The sequence below is a fragment of the Apteryx rowi genome, unplaced genomic scaffold, assembly GCF_003343035.1.
Source record: "Apteryx rowi isolate R43461 unplaced genomic scaffold, aptRow1 scaffold_168, whole genome shotgun sequence".
Classification (NCBI taxonomy): domain Eukaryota; kingdom Metazoa; phylum Chordata; class Aves; order Apterygiformes; family Apterygidae; genus Apteryx; species Apteryx rowi.
The window spans coordinates 569,040-587,817 of NW_020447952.1; the positions used below are offsets into that span (position 1 = coordinate 569,040).

The window sequence follows — 18,778 nt, forward strand, 5'->3', positions numbered from 1 at the left end:
AAAAGGAGCGGTGAGGGAATGGGGAAGGGAAGAACGAAGGAAGGGGGACAGGGAAGCAGGAAGGAAGGATGGAAAGGGGAAAACACAAGGGAAGGGATCAGGGAGAGACGAGGGAAATAGGGAAGGGAGGGAAAGAGGAAAAGGAGTAAGAGAGAGGGGAGGGAAACAGGATGGAAGGAGGGAATGGGAAAGGCGACAAGGGAGGGGAGGGAAACAGGGAAGGAAGGAAAAGGAAGGGGGCTCTGGGAGGGGGGAGGGAGCTGGGGGAGGAAGGGGGAGGAGGGAGGGAAGGCGGAGGGGGAGCAGGGGAGGGAGCGGGGCGGGCCGGCAGGAAGAGGAGGAGGAGGAGGAGGAGGAGGAGGAGGAAGAGGCGGGTCCGGCCGCGCCGCGAGGAGCCGCCCGAGGCGGGACCGGGGCCGGGGCCGATGGCGATGGCGGCGGTGCGGGGCTGGGCGCTGGCGGCGGCCGTGCTGGGCCCCGGCGCGGCGGCGCGGAGCCGGCCCTACGCCGTGCTGCAGAAGCAGAACCTGGGTAAGCAGCGGCCCCCCCGGACGCCTGGGCCCCTCCCCCGGACGCCTGGGCCCCCCTCGGTGTGACCCCGCGGCGCCCGGTAGTTATCGGCGATTTGCGTCGTGAAGGCGTTTGGATGTATTGAAGGGCTTAAAACAGCCTTGTGTTATTAAAAAAGGGGTTGAAAAGGAGGGGGGGGAGGGAGGGGGCCTTTTTTAGCCCATTCCGCGGTTTGGGGCCCTGTGGAGCGGGGGCCCCGCGGGGCGCAGGACCGGGCGCCGTGGGCCGCTGACCGGGCGCCGTCTCGCCCCGCAGTGCTCATGGGCAGCGTCCTCAGCGCCCTGCTGCTCGCCATGGTCCTCATGGCCCTCTGCGTCTACAAGCCCCTGCGGCGGCGGTAGCGGCGGCGGCGGGACAACGATGGCGGCAAGACGATGACGACGGCGAGACAACGACGACGACGGGACAACGGCGATGACAGCGCGGTGGCGGCGGTGACGGCGCGTGGCGGACGCCCTCCACGCTGCGTCCGCCCAGCCCAGCTCGAAGGAGGTCGGCGGCATCGCGCCGGGAGGCTCCGCGGCGCCGCCTGCCCGGCTCGTCCCAGCGCCCTGGCCTTCCGCAGGTCGTAGCCCAGCGGGACGCCGGGGCTGATCCCGAGCGGGAGCCCCCCGCTGCCTTCCCCAGGGTCGCAGGTTTAGCGCCGGCTGCGACCCCGGCCGGGCAGGGCGATGGCGCGGGCTGCGTCCCGGCGGCGCTGCGTGACCCATGGCGGGCCCGAGCTTTGCTTCCCGGTGAATTCGGTTCCTTGCTCGACCGCCCAGTCTGGAAGGTTTCTAGCGGAGGCTCCAAAAAAGCCGTCGGGAAGGCGAACGCCCGGCAGCCAGCCGCGGCCGTGCGGGTCCGCTGCGTGCTCGCCTCTGAGCAGAGATACTGATGCACGAGCAAAATCTGGTTTAGCTCTTTTGGGATAGGCTTGTCGTGCCTGACACTAGCTGCTTTTACTCTTAACTAAACATCCTCCAACAGCCTTGCACCAAAACAGCTACGCTGAGTCCGCTAGGAGTTTAGCTGCAGACGAGGGTTTCTAACTTGTACTAACCACTGACCCCTTTAGAGATGGATTTGGGCTGCTGGAGCAGGTGGGACAGGTTACTGTGATACTGGAAATACTTAAGAGCCTCCGGAAGTTCACACTTGAGAGCCCGTTTTGGTGAAGCTCGTGGACCGCTGGTCTCGGCTCTCTGGAAGTGTTTTGGCTACGGACAGATCTCCGTTCTATGCATTGTATGTAATGAATTCACGTGTTTACACTGAAATCACACTTGCATATGAATGCTGCTATTTGGTTTTGCACTGCTRTGAGTAGTAACTGGATTTTGCTTACGTGTGTTACTTTGATATTTAACATAGGGTTTTTTGGGGCTAGTAATTTATTTTAGTATTTTAAAACTTTAATTCCAGTACAATTGTGTCGACATGTTCTCTAAAACCTTCTGTTGCATCTTACATGTTTTCCGATTCAGTTTGCTTTAAAAGATACTGACCGTTCTTGGTGATTTTCTTTGCTGCTCCGTTGTTTTAGTAAAACGAGGGTATGAGGTTGGTCTAGAGCAGATATGACTTCTAATCTGCATGAGATGAGAGAGGGAGCAAGGTAACATTGCTTTTTTGTTGTTGTTGTTGTAGCAGAGTCCTGTATCACTGACTTTGTCCTTAATCCGATGTAAAACTTTCCGCCTGTAGCCGCGTGCTGTTTGCAAGGGGGAAGCCTGTGCTCAGGGCTGGGGGTCCATAGCCACAGCTCCGCGGTCCCTGGAGCCGTCTTCTTGTTTGCCTTCGTTCTTCACTCCCTGCTGTGTCTCTTTGTACAAATAAAAGGCTAAATAAGCACTGCAGGACTCCTTTGGTTATTTACGGACGTTCTGCTTGGTACCGCCTCTGCCGTAGCCGTGCCGTAGCTGGTTTCCCAGCCTGTGATACGGCTTTGATCAATTTACCATTAAGAAGATGGGTGAGGAAGGTCTGTGCGAGGGGACAGGGAGAGGGCAGCGGTGTCCGCTATTTGAGGCCTGATTTTGCTGGATGTTTCTCAGCAAGGAGCTATTCTGACTTGGTGAAATACACTATCTGAGCTCCTTTAGGACACTGGAGTTACCAGCTGGACTCTGTGCTACCCCTCCTTTTTCTGGGCAACTGTTTTCTGAATTATATTCAATATGGGTGTTACCTTGTGCAGCAGCAGCTGTAGTGCCCGGACAGTAACAGCATGTATGGAATCAGTGCAGTTTGTCCACAAAAGTGGAAAAAACAGCTTTCACTCTTTATGGGAGAGCTGAATATAGCTGAGCGTTTCAACACTGCAATTTCTGCCAGAGCCCTGAAGAAACCTTTAAGAGAGCGGCAGCATAATAATGCTGCTGAAGTAAACTGAAAAGGAAAGATAGACTGAGCACTTAAACTGGAGTGCTGGCTTAAATCAGCACATGTAGTCCATTAAGCATAGATAGTGCTGAATCAGAGCTCAAATTCAAAGGTGGTTCTGCAAATAATGACTACTGCTAACTCCGCTGTAACAGGCAAAGTTCGATTAACTCTGTTGCTTTTATGAAGACTATACGTTTTGATTAAAAAGTGGAAATTATTAGCATGCTGCTTTTGGCCCAAACTAAACACATCAGGAACTGTTTTTGTGCTTAGCTTAGCTACTTGAAATCACAGTTCAAAAGCACAGAACAGTGCGTAAACGTTTACTCTCCCTTCCAGGAAGGGACAGAGACAAACAGCGCTGACACCGGGGCACGAGAAACCTACTGACTTCCCAAAGGACCTTGACTGATGGCACTTAAGAGCTAGTTATGGGTAGATACAGCCTGTAACTATTCTTAACTTTGAGTTCCTGCTTTTCTGCTTCACTGCAAAAAGTTACTTTTTTTTTTTTTACACCAGTCTGTGTTAACATCAAAAATAGTATGTAACCTTTTACTGTTCTTTTCCTATCTCTTTTTCTTCAGTACTTTCTTGTGTAATGCATTGAATTTCTAACACTAAAATGCTTTTCATTTACGTAAAACATATTTGTATATTATTTGTAAATCCGGTTACTATGCTAGGAAAGTACTAGTGTGTGTAATAAAGCATCGCGTGCTCTTGAGRAGAATAACACAAGCTTGTGTGCGGGTGATCAGAGGATGCCTTTTACCCATGTAGTTAAGACGTAAGCTATGATTTAAGAAAAGTAGCATCTGTTTCACAGAAGCAGGCTGTTTACTTAAAAATAAATAAATAAAAATGTTACAGTGAAAAACAAGGTTTTTACAGTCGCAGGTTAAGAARCAGGGGCCTTAACAAAACAAAGTGAAAACTGCACAATATTCTTTAGTTTATGATATACAAAACACAGAAAATAAGATTCTTTTCTCAAGCTATTTCCCTTGAAACGTTGAAGTGCTTAACAGAAATAAGCAATGTCAGACAGATGCTTTTATAAAGGCAACAGCACTCTTTATTTCCGCTGAAGGAAAAAAAAAAAAAAGCCATCTTATACCTCACAACTTGTCAAGAGCTCAATGCAAGGCTAATTCCCTTTTACGCAGCTGTGAAAGTCACAGAAAATCTCTTTTCAAAGAACGACTCAACAATTCCAACACAGACCACTGCCAATGCGCAAGGAAGCGATGGTCAACAATCCTGCAAATATCAAATAAACTATTTAGGGAAACAAGCCACATCATTTTAAACAAATATGGTGCAGATATACCTGTTCTAGTGTATACAGAAGGAATTTTAGTCATTTGCTATGTAAAACAATGAATTACTGGTTTAAAATAGMGTTCCAAGTTACCAACCATCTCACTGGTTATGATCAAGTCTATTTTATAGTGATTTTACACTGGTTAATAGCTGGTCACACAGAACTGCCCTGTTTTGCCCAAGTAACAAGTGCAGGATTAGACAGCAATATCAGACCATAGGTACCATAGGTTCTTTACACTTCTGCCAGCCAGGACTAAAAAGTATTGCTCACGTTTGACTACAATAAGGCTTTCCTGTGGATGTACATCGTGTACTTGTGGAGTGCACTTTAGAGTCACAGCATAAACACTGTAAACACTGACAGAAGTGCAGACAAAACAGCTACAAATATATAGTATGACTAAAGACCTGAGGAAAGCTGGTTAAAATATACTTTTGAATTGTTACGATACCACCTTTTTTTTTTTTTTTTTTTTGGAGCGTACTTGTATTGGCTTGTTTTAAAATCAATAAAAAGATTCAGATAAAAAAATATATGTATTCACATGAAGGATGAACATTTGAATTTTAAAAAGCAATACACGCATTTCCCTTTCAGATGACAGAATTATTAAAACTCATTTTTCAATAAGTGTACATTAAAATTCCACCTGATTTTTTTTTTTTTTTTTTTTGAGTTTAGCACCCACGCACAGGCACGCACGCATGCACATACGCACACAGAGAATCATCTCAAGAAGCACCTGTATCTACCAGTTATTTTCTTGCTGCCCTCTGACTATGTGAACTAGCTGGTTTTGAATCACTACAGAAACTACTACTTTAACAGACAGATGGTCCCATTTAGGATCTAAAATGTTACTGGCTTGTTTTGTCCTTTTTCAGAAAGCGCTAGTTTAATCTTGAGCTTGGATTAGCTGTTCAAGTATAAAATTATCCCTCTTAAGCATGAGCATGTGATAAAATCTTGGTAACTAGAGAGGAAATATCCTTAGTCGTGTATAAACAAACCTAAGAGAAAACGTCTGTCAGCATGATACACTGTCAGCATGAAAAACTACTGTATGCATGTATGTGTGTGTACATATATAGATAGATAGATATCCTTCCACGTAACAACTGGAAGAAGCACAGTCAATGGCTTTGAATTATTCAGAAATAACTAAGCAGATGACTATTTCTTTGGTAAGTAATGAAGAGGTTTCCCCCCTGAACTCCCCACAGACCATGTTCTCAAACTTGATGGCAATCCTACATCCTGATGCTAAGCAAAATTTCCACCTGCTCTTCAATAAATGTGTTTATGTAACACTTTTCTTTCAAAGCTAAGACTGCATGGCTGGGGAGCCAAATGCAGATCCCCATGTTCTGAAACTCCCCTCACGTTTAAGCACTGCACAATCTGCAAAAGAGTCTTTTTTGTAGGTAGCGCTCCAGCCCACAAATCAAGGTGGAAAACCACAGCAGAGGTTCTGAACCACCTTTTATGCTAACGATGACAATTAAGAAGGCAGGTGAAATGTTTACTTTAGTAATCCAGGAGTAGTCCTCAGACTGATGGCTATAAAAGCTTTCAGTTTCACACAACTTTGGTCATCCTTATTTCAGGAGATCACTAAGGAGTTATTTTTCCACAAGAGAAAGCTGTAGAACTTGCTGAAGCTCTGCGTCTTCCTCTTCACGACGTTGCTTCTCCCGCTCCTCCTGCTCTCGGACAGACAACTCCATAGCAAGCTGCAAGTCTTTTTCAAAACTGGAAGGCTCATTAGGAGTACTGCAGTGTGAATTACCTGCGCTTGTYAGAAAGCTCTCCTGCAGTGCCCTGAAGAAAGAAAAACAGCTTCAAGAAACAAGAGGCACAGATTCTATATCACTTCTCCTGCAATAATCCTCCTTAGCAACTGTTTTCCAATTGCAAATTTGAATCCTTTTCCTAAAGGGAAGAAAGCAATTCTCAAGGTGAGAGTGCAACGTGTTCTAACAGCCATAAAGTTCCCAAGATAAAACCTGTTCTTTGAAGGTTCCTCAGAATCTTTTATACACACTAAAATACTAACAGTTAAATTTTCAGTGTGCTTCTGAAAGGATCCTCACCTTGTTTAAAGGTGCCATCATTCCCATGTACCCAAAGCACCAGGAGGACGCAGTTATTTGTGTGCACAAACATTTCTTTGCGCTTAGCTACAGGACAACCCCACAGCATATTCTCAGGGGTCCACTGAATATGTTCCAAGTTTGTAAGGATTACATAATGATTTTGAAATTAAATAAGAGCTACCCTGACGTGTTCAGTACCTAATAAACATTATACTTACAGGGACCAAATTCACAGTTCTAAGAATTGTGCTTATTTTGTTGAGCAAAGAATCTCAGTTACATGTGTCTTCCAGTCCTACAGCTGAGCGAAAGGGTCATGTTATGTAAACCAGGGAGGCCTAATTTGAGGTTCTTATTTCTTGAAACAATAAAAACTATAAGAACAACAGGAAAAGAGGCCTCAAGTTCTGTGCATCTATACCTGAACGGACAAAAAAACCCTCACAATTCCTTCATGCTACTAYTGGAAGTATTTTGCTTTATCACAGCATGGCTTGACATGGAAGAAAAAAAAAAGTTACCTCTGATACTGTAAATTGAAGTCCTGTGAATATGCAACTGCTCCGTTGGAATGCACTCCCATTTCCTAGAAATGGTGAAAGGGGAAAAATTCCACAGCAGTTAGCAGACTCGCAATGCAACTCAGTGAAAGGTAACTCTTAAGTTACTCTCTCTCTACTTTTTTAAATTTATTACTATATTTTTCTCCTTTGAGGTTCTTAGGAAAAAGAGGTCCTGCATAACTTTTTCCATACATTGGTGCAATTTAGAGGTGCAACTATCTCTCCATAGTCCTTGCAAGACTGTTAGATCTGCACTGAGCGGATTACACCACACTTACTTTATTTCCACTAGATTCCAACAAACTCTGCTGAATAGCAAATTGCATAATCTCGTTATCTTCATCCTGCACATGTATATTCCTGCCATCATCTTGGACATGGTAAGATTTAGGGATCTCAAACACTGACTGGTCAACCTCAAAAGTAGCACCTGTAGAAGCCAAATATAGTTACAAACATGGCATAGTGTATTTTTACAATTGTTGCTCAAAAAACTCTGATAAATGTTTTCGCACAATTAAATTAACTCCAAAAACTTTGATAAACCACCTGGCTACACATACCCAGAGGCTTTGAAAGACTTATATGGCAACCAAGCACAGCAGTGAAAGAACACAGCCTTTAGGATGCTGACAAGTTGTACAAGTAAAGTCGATGTGCAGCAGAGAGCAAAGGTGGCTGAACTCCGACAAAAAGAAAAGCAAGGCTGCAAAACAAATACTGGAGTGTCTCAGACTTCAGTGAAGATATTCCTAATGACCGGGTCTGTAACAGCTCATAGGATGGAGTATGACTGGATACGTGCAGTCACAAACATCTAACTCGAACATAATTCCCTCTCTCCTGGAAAGGCACGCAGCCTGATCTGTCACAGCWCTTTTCTATTCCACTTCCCAAAGCAGTAGCTTTCTCACTAGCAGCAGCACTGTGATCTAATGCACCATAATTTAGATGCTAAAACACTTTGTAAAGCTTGCTAGAGCTCAGCTTAGTCATTTGAGCAAGCTCTGAAAGGGCAGAATGGGTTGATATGACCAATATGACACACTCCAGATCAGCTTTGTCATGCATTGCAGCTTCCTCTCATCTGTGAATTTTGCATTCTCTGTAGTTAACCTGTCTCTTTCTTTTGTGGATTCCACTGACAGAAATATAAAAAGATGCAGCCACTGCATCTTTCCACTCCTTACCCGATGTCTCACACTGTGCACCTCCACCGATTTGCGATGATGGTTTGTCAGCTGTCCTGCAGCCATTAACATTTTCAAAAGTAATTCGGGCATTCAGCACATGAAATAAGGGAATTTCTATAGGAAAGAGTACAAGATTTCTATAAAAAAAGAGAATTCTGTCATTCACTTCCACACTTGCAGCCACATCAAACCCGTACAGGTTTACTGAATATATTTCATAAACACCATCCCATAACCACAAAGCAAATCACAACCCACTTCACCAAGAAGTTGCACTTGGTCAGTCTCACTATTTCTAAATCTTCTCAGATTTTAACATAAGATTTTAATAATTTAAGACATTGGAGACAAAAGGAAAAGGCTAGCAAACAGCTAATTCTTACTGAAATGATATTGTCTTTAAAATTACATTRCTCTGCTGGTCCTTCAGAATTTGGATTTAATGATCCCAAGCTCACAAGATAATGTATAGCTGGGTTCTCACTTCTAGAGATGGTGAAGATGACATTTACAAAAACCTTGTTAGCTTTTTGTTCCAGTTTATAAACTAATGTGTTGCAAACACCAACAGAATGSAAATGAAGATGTTAAAATAAAAAATGCTGAACATTACCAATTTTGACAGGAAATCCTGGTGGAAATTCCAAAGTGATGAAATCCCTAAGTCTAGCAAAATGAGCACTAGTTCTGGCCATCAGATCAATGATTGGAGTGACTTGTTCCATAAGAGACAAAGGAAACTCTTCACTCATCCACAAGGTTGCTTTAAATCTGTAAGATCAAGTTGCATAAAAGCATTCTACGTTTACAGTTTTGGAACAGATACAAAGCAAAATACATAGCATCATCCCCTGCTTCATACATCTCAAAGAGACAGAAGAGTTACTGCACTGAGAAACTGAATTGCATTCTGGTCAGACTAAAGGCAATGTATAAGAGAAGTTATTAATACCTTACAATAGGTAAGGGCAGGACTTCTAGAAAGTTACAGCATCACTCCAACTGTTTTTGTTCACTTAGTACAAGAAGAATTAGAGTATGGCTGAATAGTTCAAGATACCTCTTTTGATTCATTTATTTTAGAAAAAGGGGGGGGGGAATTTCATCAGATATTTGTACAAAATTGTTTTCTAAAGATTAGATGACTGGGAAATGACACATTTGAAAGACATTAAAACAGGAAACAGTTAAGAGCATTTCTCACTTCTGTGTTCTAATGGTGACTTCTTTCGGTCTTCCTATGTCTCTATCTTTCAATTCAAACTCTGGATTAAAATATTCCTCCAGAGTAATAGCAGTAGGATTGTTAATTGTGGCAAACTCTGTTGTTAGATCCTATAAGGAAAAAAAAGAAAAAAGATCAAAAAAGTAGAGAATGAATAGGCAGCGGCTACTACAAGAAACTAAGTTACCTCTTGTGGAGTAACTCCTCCTCTATTTTAGTCACCAGTGATATGTAGCCATACACACATACACACACATTTAAAAGTCAGACCCAAACAAGTACTTTCTACTGAGCTCTAAATCCATGTTAACAACTACAGTGCTATCTTGATACAGAGCCAGCAGTTGGCAAATCTATTATCTACTGTACTTAATATATACAGATTCAAGGGAGTCTTTTCTGAAGCAACATTGCAATCATTGTCAACACACATTTCAGAACAGCCAAGGACACAACTTTTCTGAGTTGCTGGAGAGCAGCACGCTGTGTCATTTCTGTCTCTCTTGTCATTTGTCTGATGATCGCTACACTAACACCGTCTCCCAACCAAGGCCTCTGCCGGTCTGTGGCTCTTTACCTGTGGACATTTCTTCCCAAATTATGGTTGGATGCACCTAAGAACTGCRCTTGCTCAAATTCACCACCACTGCTAATGCCCACCTCTCACTTTGTGAATTGTTTCCCATTTCTTCAGTTCAGCAGCAATTTTTGTATTGAGGCTTAAATTTTCCCTGAGGATGTTTTTGTTTGTTTTTAACCCTCAACTGTTCATTTATATGTAGCAGTTGCTTCCTTCTGAAGGTTTCCATGAAAAGGGCATAGAATACATTAGCAAACACAACTTCTATTGACACAGACCTCTGCACTGTAGTGACCTGTTATGAAAACAGCAAAGACACTCACCTGAGCACCATACTCATGCTCCACTGTACCCAGAAAGGATTCCAGGGGGTTCCTGTCAGCTTCAGACAATAGGAGGAAAAAAAAAGTTATCTATTATTATTGAATAGCACTAAAATTCATGTACACACCAGTCTAACAAACAAGGCTTCTAACCCAAAGTAAAGGGGGCAGCTCACATTCAGGGAAGAGCCCAAGTTTCCCATAAACTTGGGCAGAAAAGACCAGGACCAAAAGGTGACAGAATAAAATGGTTACAAGACATAGAATAGAGGAGAAGGTTTTCAGTGGTTTCTATCATCAAATAACTTTATTTTTCACAGTGACTCCCTCCAGGGCCCCAAGGTAGATCAATGAAGGGCAGGTTACCATGCAAGGTTAYTGCCTGATCTCCCTTTACTCTAATTTAAATACTACAAAGAATTAGGGAACCAAAAAGAAACAAAAAGCCCAAACAAACAAAACCCACATGAATCTTGTRGTCATGGCAAAAAATGAAGTAAAGGCACAAATATGTTCCAGAACAGGAAACAGAGATGCTGAAAGCATGGAAAGAAGTGCAGACTTTTAAAGCTTTCAATAGTTTTGAAGGGCTTTTCTTTCCTCCAGATACAGCTAGAATAAATAATGGCTCATTCATATGGTAGGAGTCAAGTAACAAGTCACCTCAGTCACAAAATGCAAGCTAAAGCAGGGCAATATCGGCAAGCAAAGTATTTCACTTTATCTGCCTAGTACTTCYGCAGCCACACAGAGAAGGTGTCAGAGAGGCTCTACTTAATTCCATCTATCCTATAGGACAATTACCTTTATATCTTTTCTTCTCCTCTTCTGTTAAATGTTCCGTTCGTATCTTTGTGACTACATTCACATTGTTTGCAGTGTACACCTAAAAAAAAAAAAAAAAAGGTACAACACAGGTTAAAAGACAGCCTTCTCTTTAGATGTAATAAAAGACCATGAACACAAATCTAAAACAAGACAGGATTAAGAAGTATTGATCTTCTTATGACAAGTATCTTAAACATATTGGTGATCAACATGAAACACTGCACTTCAGTGACTTTTCTATTCACTTTGCTTGTCAACAGAAATGCTACATACTATTTTCTTGACAGTCCTGTGCTAAGGCTGAAACTACACGGCCACCTGCTGGGCAAATTGATAAAATAAGGCAACCTACAAATCATATGACAAAGTATCTCTAGACAGCATTAATTTTTCAAGCATTGTACASCAAGAAAAAAGCAAAGGAGTTTGGCCATTGATTTCAACGGCAACAGAATTCAGCTTTTCAAACAGTTTCCTGGGAAGTAGATTTATGCACTTTTAAACAGACTTTTGTTTTTCTTCAGTCTGAACCAACTTCAAAACTAGACAAGCATTTCCTATCTTGCTGAAGACTCCCCACCTGGGCAGAGATTTTATGAGAGAGAACGGGGAAGAAAAGCCAGACTATGCTATTTCTAAACAAAAGGTCATTGATAAGATTTTCCAAATGAAATTTACTGGATGGTTTAATTACACAGGAACACTAATGAACTCCAGTGTCCAACTGAACTGTCCTGCAGTCTTATGAGAGAAGTCTTCATATAAATCTATGAAGCTATTCAGCATTAATTTTACTGTTAAATGAAACTATAAAAAAAAGTGCTGTTTACTGCACAAATTCCAAAACCTGGAGTAAACAGAGACTTATTAATTAGGAAAGTTAATTCTTGCAATTCTTAACTTAAAATTCCTAAAACACTAAGGCTGTAAAAGCCATCTTCAAAAATACTTCTAAAAAAGTGAAACAGAAAACCAAAAAACCACTGTCACACGGAATCAATCAACGCCACTGCCTGGCTCATCAGCAGGGGCAGGGTCTTTAGTTTACCAGCAGTCTTTTACTTGAGTTGATAATGGCCTCCTGCTGCCATGAGTTACATCACTTTCTTGCAGTCCTGCCATTTGTGAGAGCTCAAGGCACTTCATCAATGGGCTCCTCATCTTCTAAACAGTGAAAGATGCCAGCACTCCAGAATGAGTTCAGTTCTAGTTCTTGGATAGAAGTGAGTTCTACTGGTTATGCTGAACCTTTTGTCCCATTTCTCCTGAAGTGCTTTGATTCTTTCTCTCCCCAAAAGCCCCTGCTGACATTCTTACACACAGGCACCATCACTCCCATAAGGCTGGCACCCTTGAAGTTCCTCACTCCTGCCCAGTTCTGCTGGCAAAACAAGAAAGCTCTCAGGGGAAATTTAGAACCTGGGATATTCAGGAAATAAAGGCATAACACAATCACACTTCAGTTAGCTATAAGACTTCTTAGTTGTACAGAAGAGATTTTACCTTTGCTTCATAACCATTTACACCTTCTGCTTTCTCTGTCCTCCATACCCAGAATCCAGATGTGGTTCTGACAAAAAGTGAACACCACAAGCGTCTACACAGTTGCATTTCTACACAGTCCCCAGCCCATTTTTCTCAAAAAGCTTTGAACAAACAATAGCTTATTTGATTAGCAACCCCAGACAAAAGCACAAGCCAGTCTGTCCCCACACACACGTACCAAGAGAGGGCTGAGGAGGCCATGCTGTTTCTGTTCTTATTCAGTCCATGGCCAAAGCGCAGAGGCTCAGTGAGAGATTTTAGGTTGGGATTTGGATGCCTGAGCCACAGAGGAGGAGGAGAACCTAAAAACTTACTGAATTTTGTCTGACAGCCTGGCCAGAGCAGCTTTTAACATGCACAGTTTAATTTCAAAAGTAACCTGTCACTGAAATTTGGGGAAGTGGTTGGTAGGATCACTTGTCTAGGAAACCCTGGGACAAGTTTCTGAATGTATAGTTGCCACCTTTACTAAGGCTCACTGAACCTCACAGGGACTAAGTTTTGGAAGCTTTGAAAGAGTGCTTAAATATTCCGGAGAAAAATGACAGAATTACATATCTCACTTTGAAAGCGCCTCTCGTTTACAATATGACCTGATCATAGGGGTGTTTTACTGTGTTTCAGAACACTCCAAAAGGAGCGTAATAAAAAGGCTTGTTTCAGCACCTTTGACTAAGCTGACGGATACCTAGATTAAACAAACATTAATAAACAAGGAAGACAAATACAGTAGAAAGTACTATGAGAAGAGATACTATACAAGCATTTTTATTAAAAGTATTAATGTGAGATATAACTCATTTAGCTAACATAAAACCTGTGAATTCCCTTGCGGGATCCTCAATGCCCAGTCTGTCCATTAGTTTTGACACTACACATACAGATTTGGGTGAACTACATACTTGTAACACGAGGGGTTATCACTGACCCCACTAATATGATGATCCAAAAGCTTCATGCAAATCAGTTCAACTGGAAACTTTTTGCCAAGCAACAGCAGTAAGCTGACCAAGCAAAGTTTCTTTAACTGCATGTGAAGTTTAAAGTAATTTCAGACATAATATTTTTATTAACAGGGCTTTGAGAGTTTGTCTTTAAAGCTTAATTGCAAGTATGATCAACCATAATCTTGCAGRATCTATTTACTATGAGAAACTTCATACCTTACCTTTCAAAAGCAATATTTTTTGTATCAAGGCACGTATTAATAATTGGAGACGTAAGGCGTCTTTCCACATCTTTTCTTTTCGGTGTCATAGATCCCAACGTCAAACGCTTCATGTGTTGGGAAATCTCAAAACGCTCCGTTGTAACAAACTTATCATCATGATTGATCTCAATTAGCTCTGCCCAGCCTCCAGTATCTGTTGGAATGATATATCTCATCATCTGCAAACTTACCAATAGTATTCAAGAAGGAAAAAATGAACAGGGTATATATAGTCTATATGAAAATGAGGCTGGAAGTTAATTCATTGTATTTTGTAGTCAGCTGAGATAGTCTCAGATACATCTCCAAATCAGTTTTTTGTTGTTGTTGTTGTTGTTGTTGTTGTTTTTTTTTTGGGGGGGGGGGTGAGGGCAGAATAGAAGGGGAGCCAGTAAAGAAGAGATTGAAATCAAATTTTAGCCTTATTCCCATATTTTGACCCCAAGTCTTCTCAAAGCAAAGAAGTCAAGCCCTTATGTCAAACCCCAAAACAGTGACTCTACGGGTCATGAAAGATAGGTAGAAAATTTTTGTTGAAAGCTAAGTACACATTCTCAACAGGTCTTCTTGAGTAGAACTGGTATTTCTCATTGGGGCTTACAATGTATTTAGTGATCAATGATTCAGACATGCTAAAATATTTACCTTCTCCCTTGAAAATTAAACTACGTCTTCCTCTCTCCCAGCTCATATTTTCAAAACCCAGTAATGTGATATCCACTCGTAGCTTGGCACCACTTTTCCAGATGCGGCAGACATCACTTGGACACACTCTAGAAACAAGTGGGACTATAAAAGAAAAATATAAAAGTATAAAATACTCTGAGACTAAGTGCACAGGAAGTCTGAACTCAGCCAGAAGCTATATTCCTGGTATAGGAATTGCTCAATAAAGTACTACAATCATTATTCCAAAGGAGACAATATTGATCCTCTCTACCTTTAAGAATGATGAACTTAGGGGCTAAAAACACTGATTTTAATTTAAAGATGAACATGAAAAGGAATAAGACATTTGTCCAGACTAAAAGATGTGAAATGAGATAAAACAGTCTCCTAGCAGTTTAATAGTTAGCTGTTTGGAAAATGAAGTCAGCTGTAAGGCCCAGCATTCATTCATTTAAAAGAAGAGCAGGGGTTTCTAGAGTAGACTGTGCACCAATATATGAGGCGTGTATCACTGTCTTAGTCACCCTGTACCCAGAGTCAGGTAAACAAAGCTCCGAGGAAAGTCTTCAACAACTCTGACAATGGTTGCAGTTTCCRTTAAAAGAAAAAGAACAATTTATGCAACCAAAAAATAAGAGGTTAAATCAAATCCTCAAAGCTCTGAATATTTTGAGGGGTGAAGATATGTATACTGGGGGAAAGCAAGGAAGATTCTAATAAGCATATTTCTCTGCACATCTTTTGTGGCAGTTGTACACAAGCAGGTCGTTCTGTTTACCATTTAGAAGAGGTAACAACGATCAAGATACTTACCCCAGCTAGTAAATTCCCATTTCATTTCCACATAAAAGTCAGGAGTCTGAAAGAAGAAAATACTTTGTGAAACAAATAGTTTTAACCAAACATTCAGTGTAGCATTTCTCATTACGTTTCAGATTTAAAAAAAAAAAAAAAACACAAAAACCACACAGAACTTGAGACATGACAAACAAACCTTAAAACAATGAAATTGAAACCAAGAGATATAAAAGACATTTCTACTGAGCTATTCTTCACTTTTTTACTACAGAAGCAGTAACAGCTTCAAGATTCAGCCTCTAATGCTGGAGTTCATAACCAAGCGTAGTCAAGGAAAAATCTCCATCATCTCCCACAGGTCTATGAGACGTACAAATTGAAATGAAGAACAAAATCATCCAACTTCAGATCAGCTGGGTTCTAATCTCTGTTCATCTGGTTTCAGTTTACTTAACTGAACTACTTTGAACCTCTTGCTCCAGACTGTAATTCTGATTCAACTAAATAATTACCTCGTTAATCTTTTGGAGTAATTCAGGAACTCCTCCAAGCGTCATAGATGTTTGCTGATAGTCCCGATGCTGCAAAATCATATGTACCATCTCTGGATCTCCTGTACTGACAGCCTCATGTAAAACTGAAAGAAATCAAGACACAAGCTGGTTTCAGGTGGTTTTCAAACAAAATACGCAATATAAAATGCAGTCAAAAATACAACATTTACAATTGAAAAATATTAACATACAGTTTAACTTTTTTTCAAGTTATCTTTACCTGTCCATCCCTGCGCATTTTCTTTGGTCACATCTGCCTTGTGTTGAAGGAGGACTTTGGCAGATTCTATATAACCCAAGGAAACAGCAAGGTGCAACAAGGTCCGGCCTCGCGGATCACGTTGATCAACATCCTGTTGAGTATCCAAGATAGAAATAATACTCTAGTTGTTCTATCAAATGCAATTAATCAGAGTGCACTGAGGAGAGTTCATATAAACAAAGCTTGTCAGTAATAATGTAACAGGAGTCAGTATTACCATATATCAGTTTGTGACACCTAGTCAACTCAGCTTTCATAACACTACTGTATTGCCCTTCTGCACTCCTTACAGTGCGATCTTACTTCCCTACTGAAATAAAAGAGAAGCAGAACAGGGCCCATAAATCTAACAGGATAAGAACAGATATCACTGTAAACCATTACAGGAAAAGAAATGAGAAGCATCAACAAGAACTCCGACATTACTTCCCCTTCTGTCTCCCTTCAGAAACAGTCTCTTTCAGGAGAAGATAGGAGTTCTACTCTTTGTGTTTTGCACCATGACAGTCAACAGCCTGAGAGATCACTAGAGGGTAGAATGGTATTATATGGCACATTAAATCAAAAAGAAAAAAAAAGAAAAAAAAAGGAAAAGAAAGAGCGACAGGCCATACAACACATTTTGTATAGCACTTTTTGAAAGTATGGAAGCAAATGGTAATTTACAAAGCATCCGTTTGACTGACACACACAGCACAATGAAGAGTGAGTGCATTATGCAAGTCACAAGAAAAAAAAAAGAAAGAAAAAAAAAGGTAACTACACAGGCATAAATATCCAAAACATGCAAGCACAACATACTCATACCTTACATATTTTTCACTATTAGCTTAGAGATTTGAAACAGAAGAGCATCTATAACTAAAGGAAAAGGGGAAAGTCAATAGCAGAATAAGAAAGGAAAGTTATTATGCAAGTTAACCCAGTTATCTGACAGCATCAGGTTTGAAAGATCACACACAGAGTTGGGAAAGCTTCATTGAAAGCATTCTCTTTTCACTTCTGTGGTCAAATACTAATTAACTTCCCCACTTTCTACAGCTCCAATGTCCACCATACTGACAGGTAATGGACTCTTAAAAAAAAAAAAATCCCTCCCAATTTGCTTTGATGTTGTTAACAGGTAACCATACATTCTACTCATCATTTGCCACACCAAGTGCAGCTGRCAAGTTTCTTTTGATTCTCTCACCCACCCCTTCAAAAGCAAGAAGCTTATCCCAAGGAAGCAGGGGGCAGCATATCTTTGGAATACTTAAAATTTAAAAAAAAGTTATTTAAAAGCAGATAAAGGAAATGAGAGACAAACATATTCTGTCTTAACATGTTGCTCATTTCCTTACAATGTGAAACGTTTTGAGGTAAGAAGCAGCACTTCACAGATGTACGTGCTAACCAAACTGCAGTCTTAGACTAACAAAGAGCAGAATTATCCCTGTTTAATTACAAACTTTCAAGGATGAGAACATTATTGAAATAGAAATAAATACACAGAAACAACATGTCATTCAAATTAAGCATTTTGTTAAGTAGGGACTAAGATCACATGAATTTGATAACTAGTAGCTGCATTCCAAAGATTCATCTAAAAAGAACAGGAGCATGCTCTAAGCAAGCATTAGTAAATCGTGGTGTACTGTTAGAACTGCAAATGGTAATCGCTAGTTAGAAGGTGGCACAGCTCATCTTCGGATCATATCCTTGTGGTGTCAGCCATAATGTAATTAATATGCTCTSCTTCTGCAAAGTGTACTCCATACTCCATACTAATGGATGCCAGTGTTTTCCCACAGCATCTCAGCAAGGAGGATGTTTGCTGCAGATTTTCAGACCATCTCCTTACGTCATTACTATTTCTCCCTTGGTTGTTCCCAAAGARGGCTGGCTTTGTATTTTTCTACTCTACAGCATGAAACAATGATCCATTTTTTAACAGAGATGCTGAAAACATTCCAGCAAGTATAAAACTGCTGCCCCTGCAGTCCTGGACAGCAAAGAAGCCATAAGAACTGTTCGTCCTCGGCAAGATAGTGGCCAGTTTAATCTTTGGCAGCAGCAGCCACCTTTGCTGCATGTTGATTTCCCACTAAGGTAAGCAGTATTTATTGCTTTTCTGGCACAGAAAATTTTAACATCCATCATATCTGCTCTTTCTGATCTGTTTCAATCAGCCCTAATACTTTCTATAGAGCTATTTTGAAAACCACATCTGAATGCTCTGAGCACAGTTTTACAGGTAAGAACTCAAAGTTTAAGGAATACCTTACATAACAAAAAATATCTCTCTACATCTTCCTATAGCACTCTCTCAGCCACAATTAACTAGCTAAAGAAGGATAACCATCGCGCAGGCCTGGCAAACAGACCCGGGTGCACAAACAGGGTTACGTCTCCCCGGAAAGGCGGTAAGTAAGGTCCATTAAGCCCTGCAGGATAGCACAGGGTCTTCAGGACCACCAAGCCTGAAAGACTCTACTGACGGGTTGCTGGTTACATGTCCGGGTTACCTTATCTTGCAGCTCCTCGTCCAGCCGCCTGTAGTCATTATTCCAGACCAGGACGTGCAGGGGAAACTTGCCGACGGCCCTACCAGGGGAACTCATCATGCCACACACCTGCAGGAGCGGGGGGGAAGCAGGGCGCCTACCCTCACTGTTTCCCCCCC

The 18,778-nt window shown here is 41.5% G+C and overlaps 1 protein-coding gene and 1 long non-coding RNA gene across 6 annotated transcripts in view; one reads left to right on the forward strand and one right to left on the reverse strand.

Annotated features, from left to right (window-relative positions):
* Window positions 1–452: 452 nt before the first annotated feature.
* LOC112963358 lies at window positions 453–2,403 on the forward strand. Its single transcript, XR_003252577.1, has 2 exons — window positions 453–531; window positions 826–2,403. It is a non-coding gene; the product is annotated as an uncharacterized LOC112963358 (long non-coding RNA).
* Window positions 2,404–3,989: 1,586 nt separating this feature from the next.
* ANKRD13A (ankyrin repeat domain 13A) overlaps window positions 3,990–18,778 on the reverse strand; it is a 15,940-nt gene continuing 1,151 nt past the window's right edge. Inside the window, exons 2-17 of one of the 5 annotated variants that reach the window (XR_003252580.1) lie at window positions 18,621–18,700; window positions 16,072–16,204; window positions 15,810–15,934; window positions 15,313–15,358; window positions 14,476–14,619; window positions 13,789–13,984; window positions 12,579–12,645; window positions 11,052–11,133; window positions 10,248–10,306; window positions 9,324–9,454; window positions 8,733–8,890; window positions 8,117–8,233; window positions 7,205–7,356; window positions 6,885–6,949; window positions 5,794–6,088; window positions 3,990–4,200 (exon numbers count right to left, since the gene is read on the reverse strand). Coding sequence is in view for 3 of the 5 variants with exons in the window: in XM_026060371.1 (XP_025916156.1) it covers window positions 5,890–6,088; window positions 6,885–6,949; window positions 7,205–7,356; window positions 8,117–8,233; window positions 8,733–8,890; window positions 9,324–9,454; window positions 10,248–10,306; window positions 11,052–11,133; window positions 12,579–12,645; window positions 13,789–13,984; window positions 14,476–14,619; window positions 15,313–15,358; window positions 15,810–15,934; window positions 16,072–16,204; window positions 18,621–18,719 (1,773 nt within the window). In the remaining 2 variants the exon portion in view is untranslated. Of the gene's footprint in view, window positions 4,201–4,920; window positions 6,089–6,884; window positions 6,950–7,204; window positions 7,357–8,116; window positions 8,257–8,732; window positions 8,891–9,323; window positions 9,455–10,247; window positions 10,307–11,051; window positions 11,134–12,123; window positions 12,454–12,578; window positions 12,646–13,788; window positions 13,985–14,475; window positions 14,620–15,312; window positions 15,359–15,809; window positions 15,935–16,071; window positions 16,205–18,620; window positions 18,730–18,778 lie in introns of those variants that run through there. The other 4 variants (XM_026060370.1, XM_026060371.1, XM_026060373.1 and 1 more) reach the window with 4 other exon arrangements.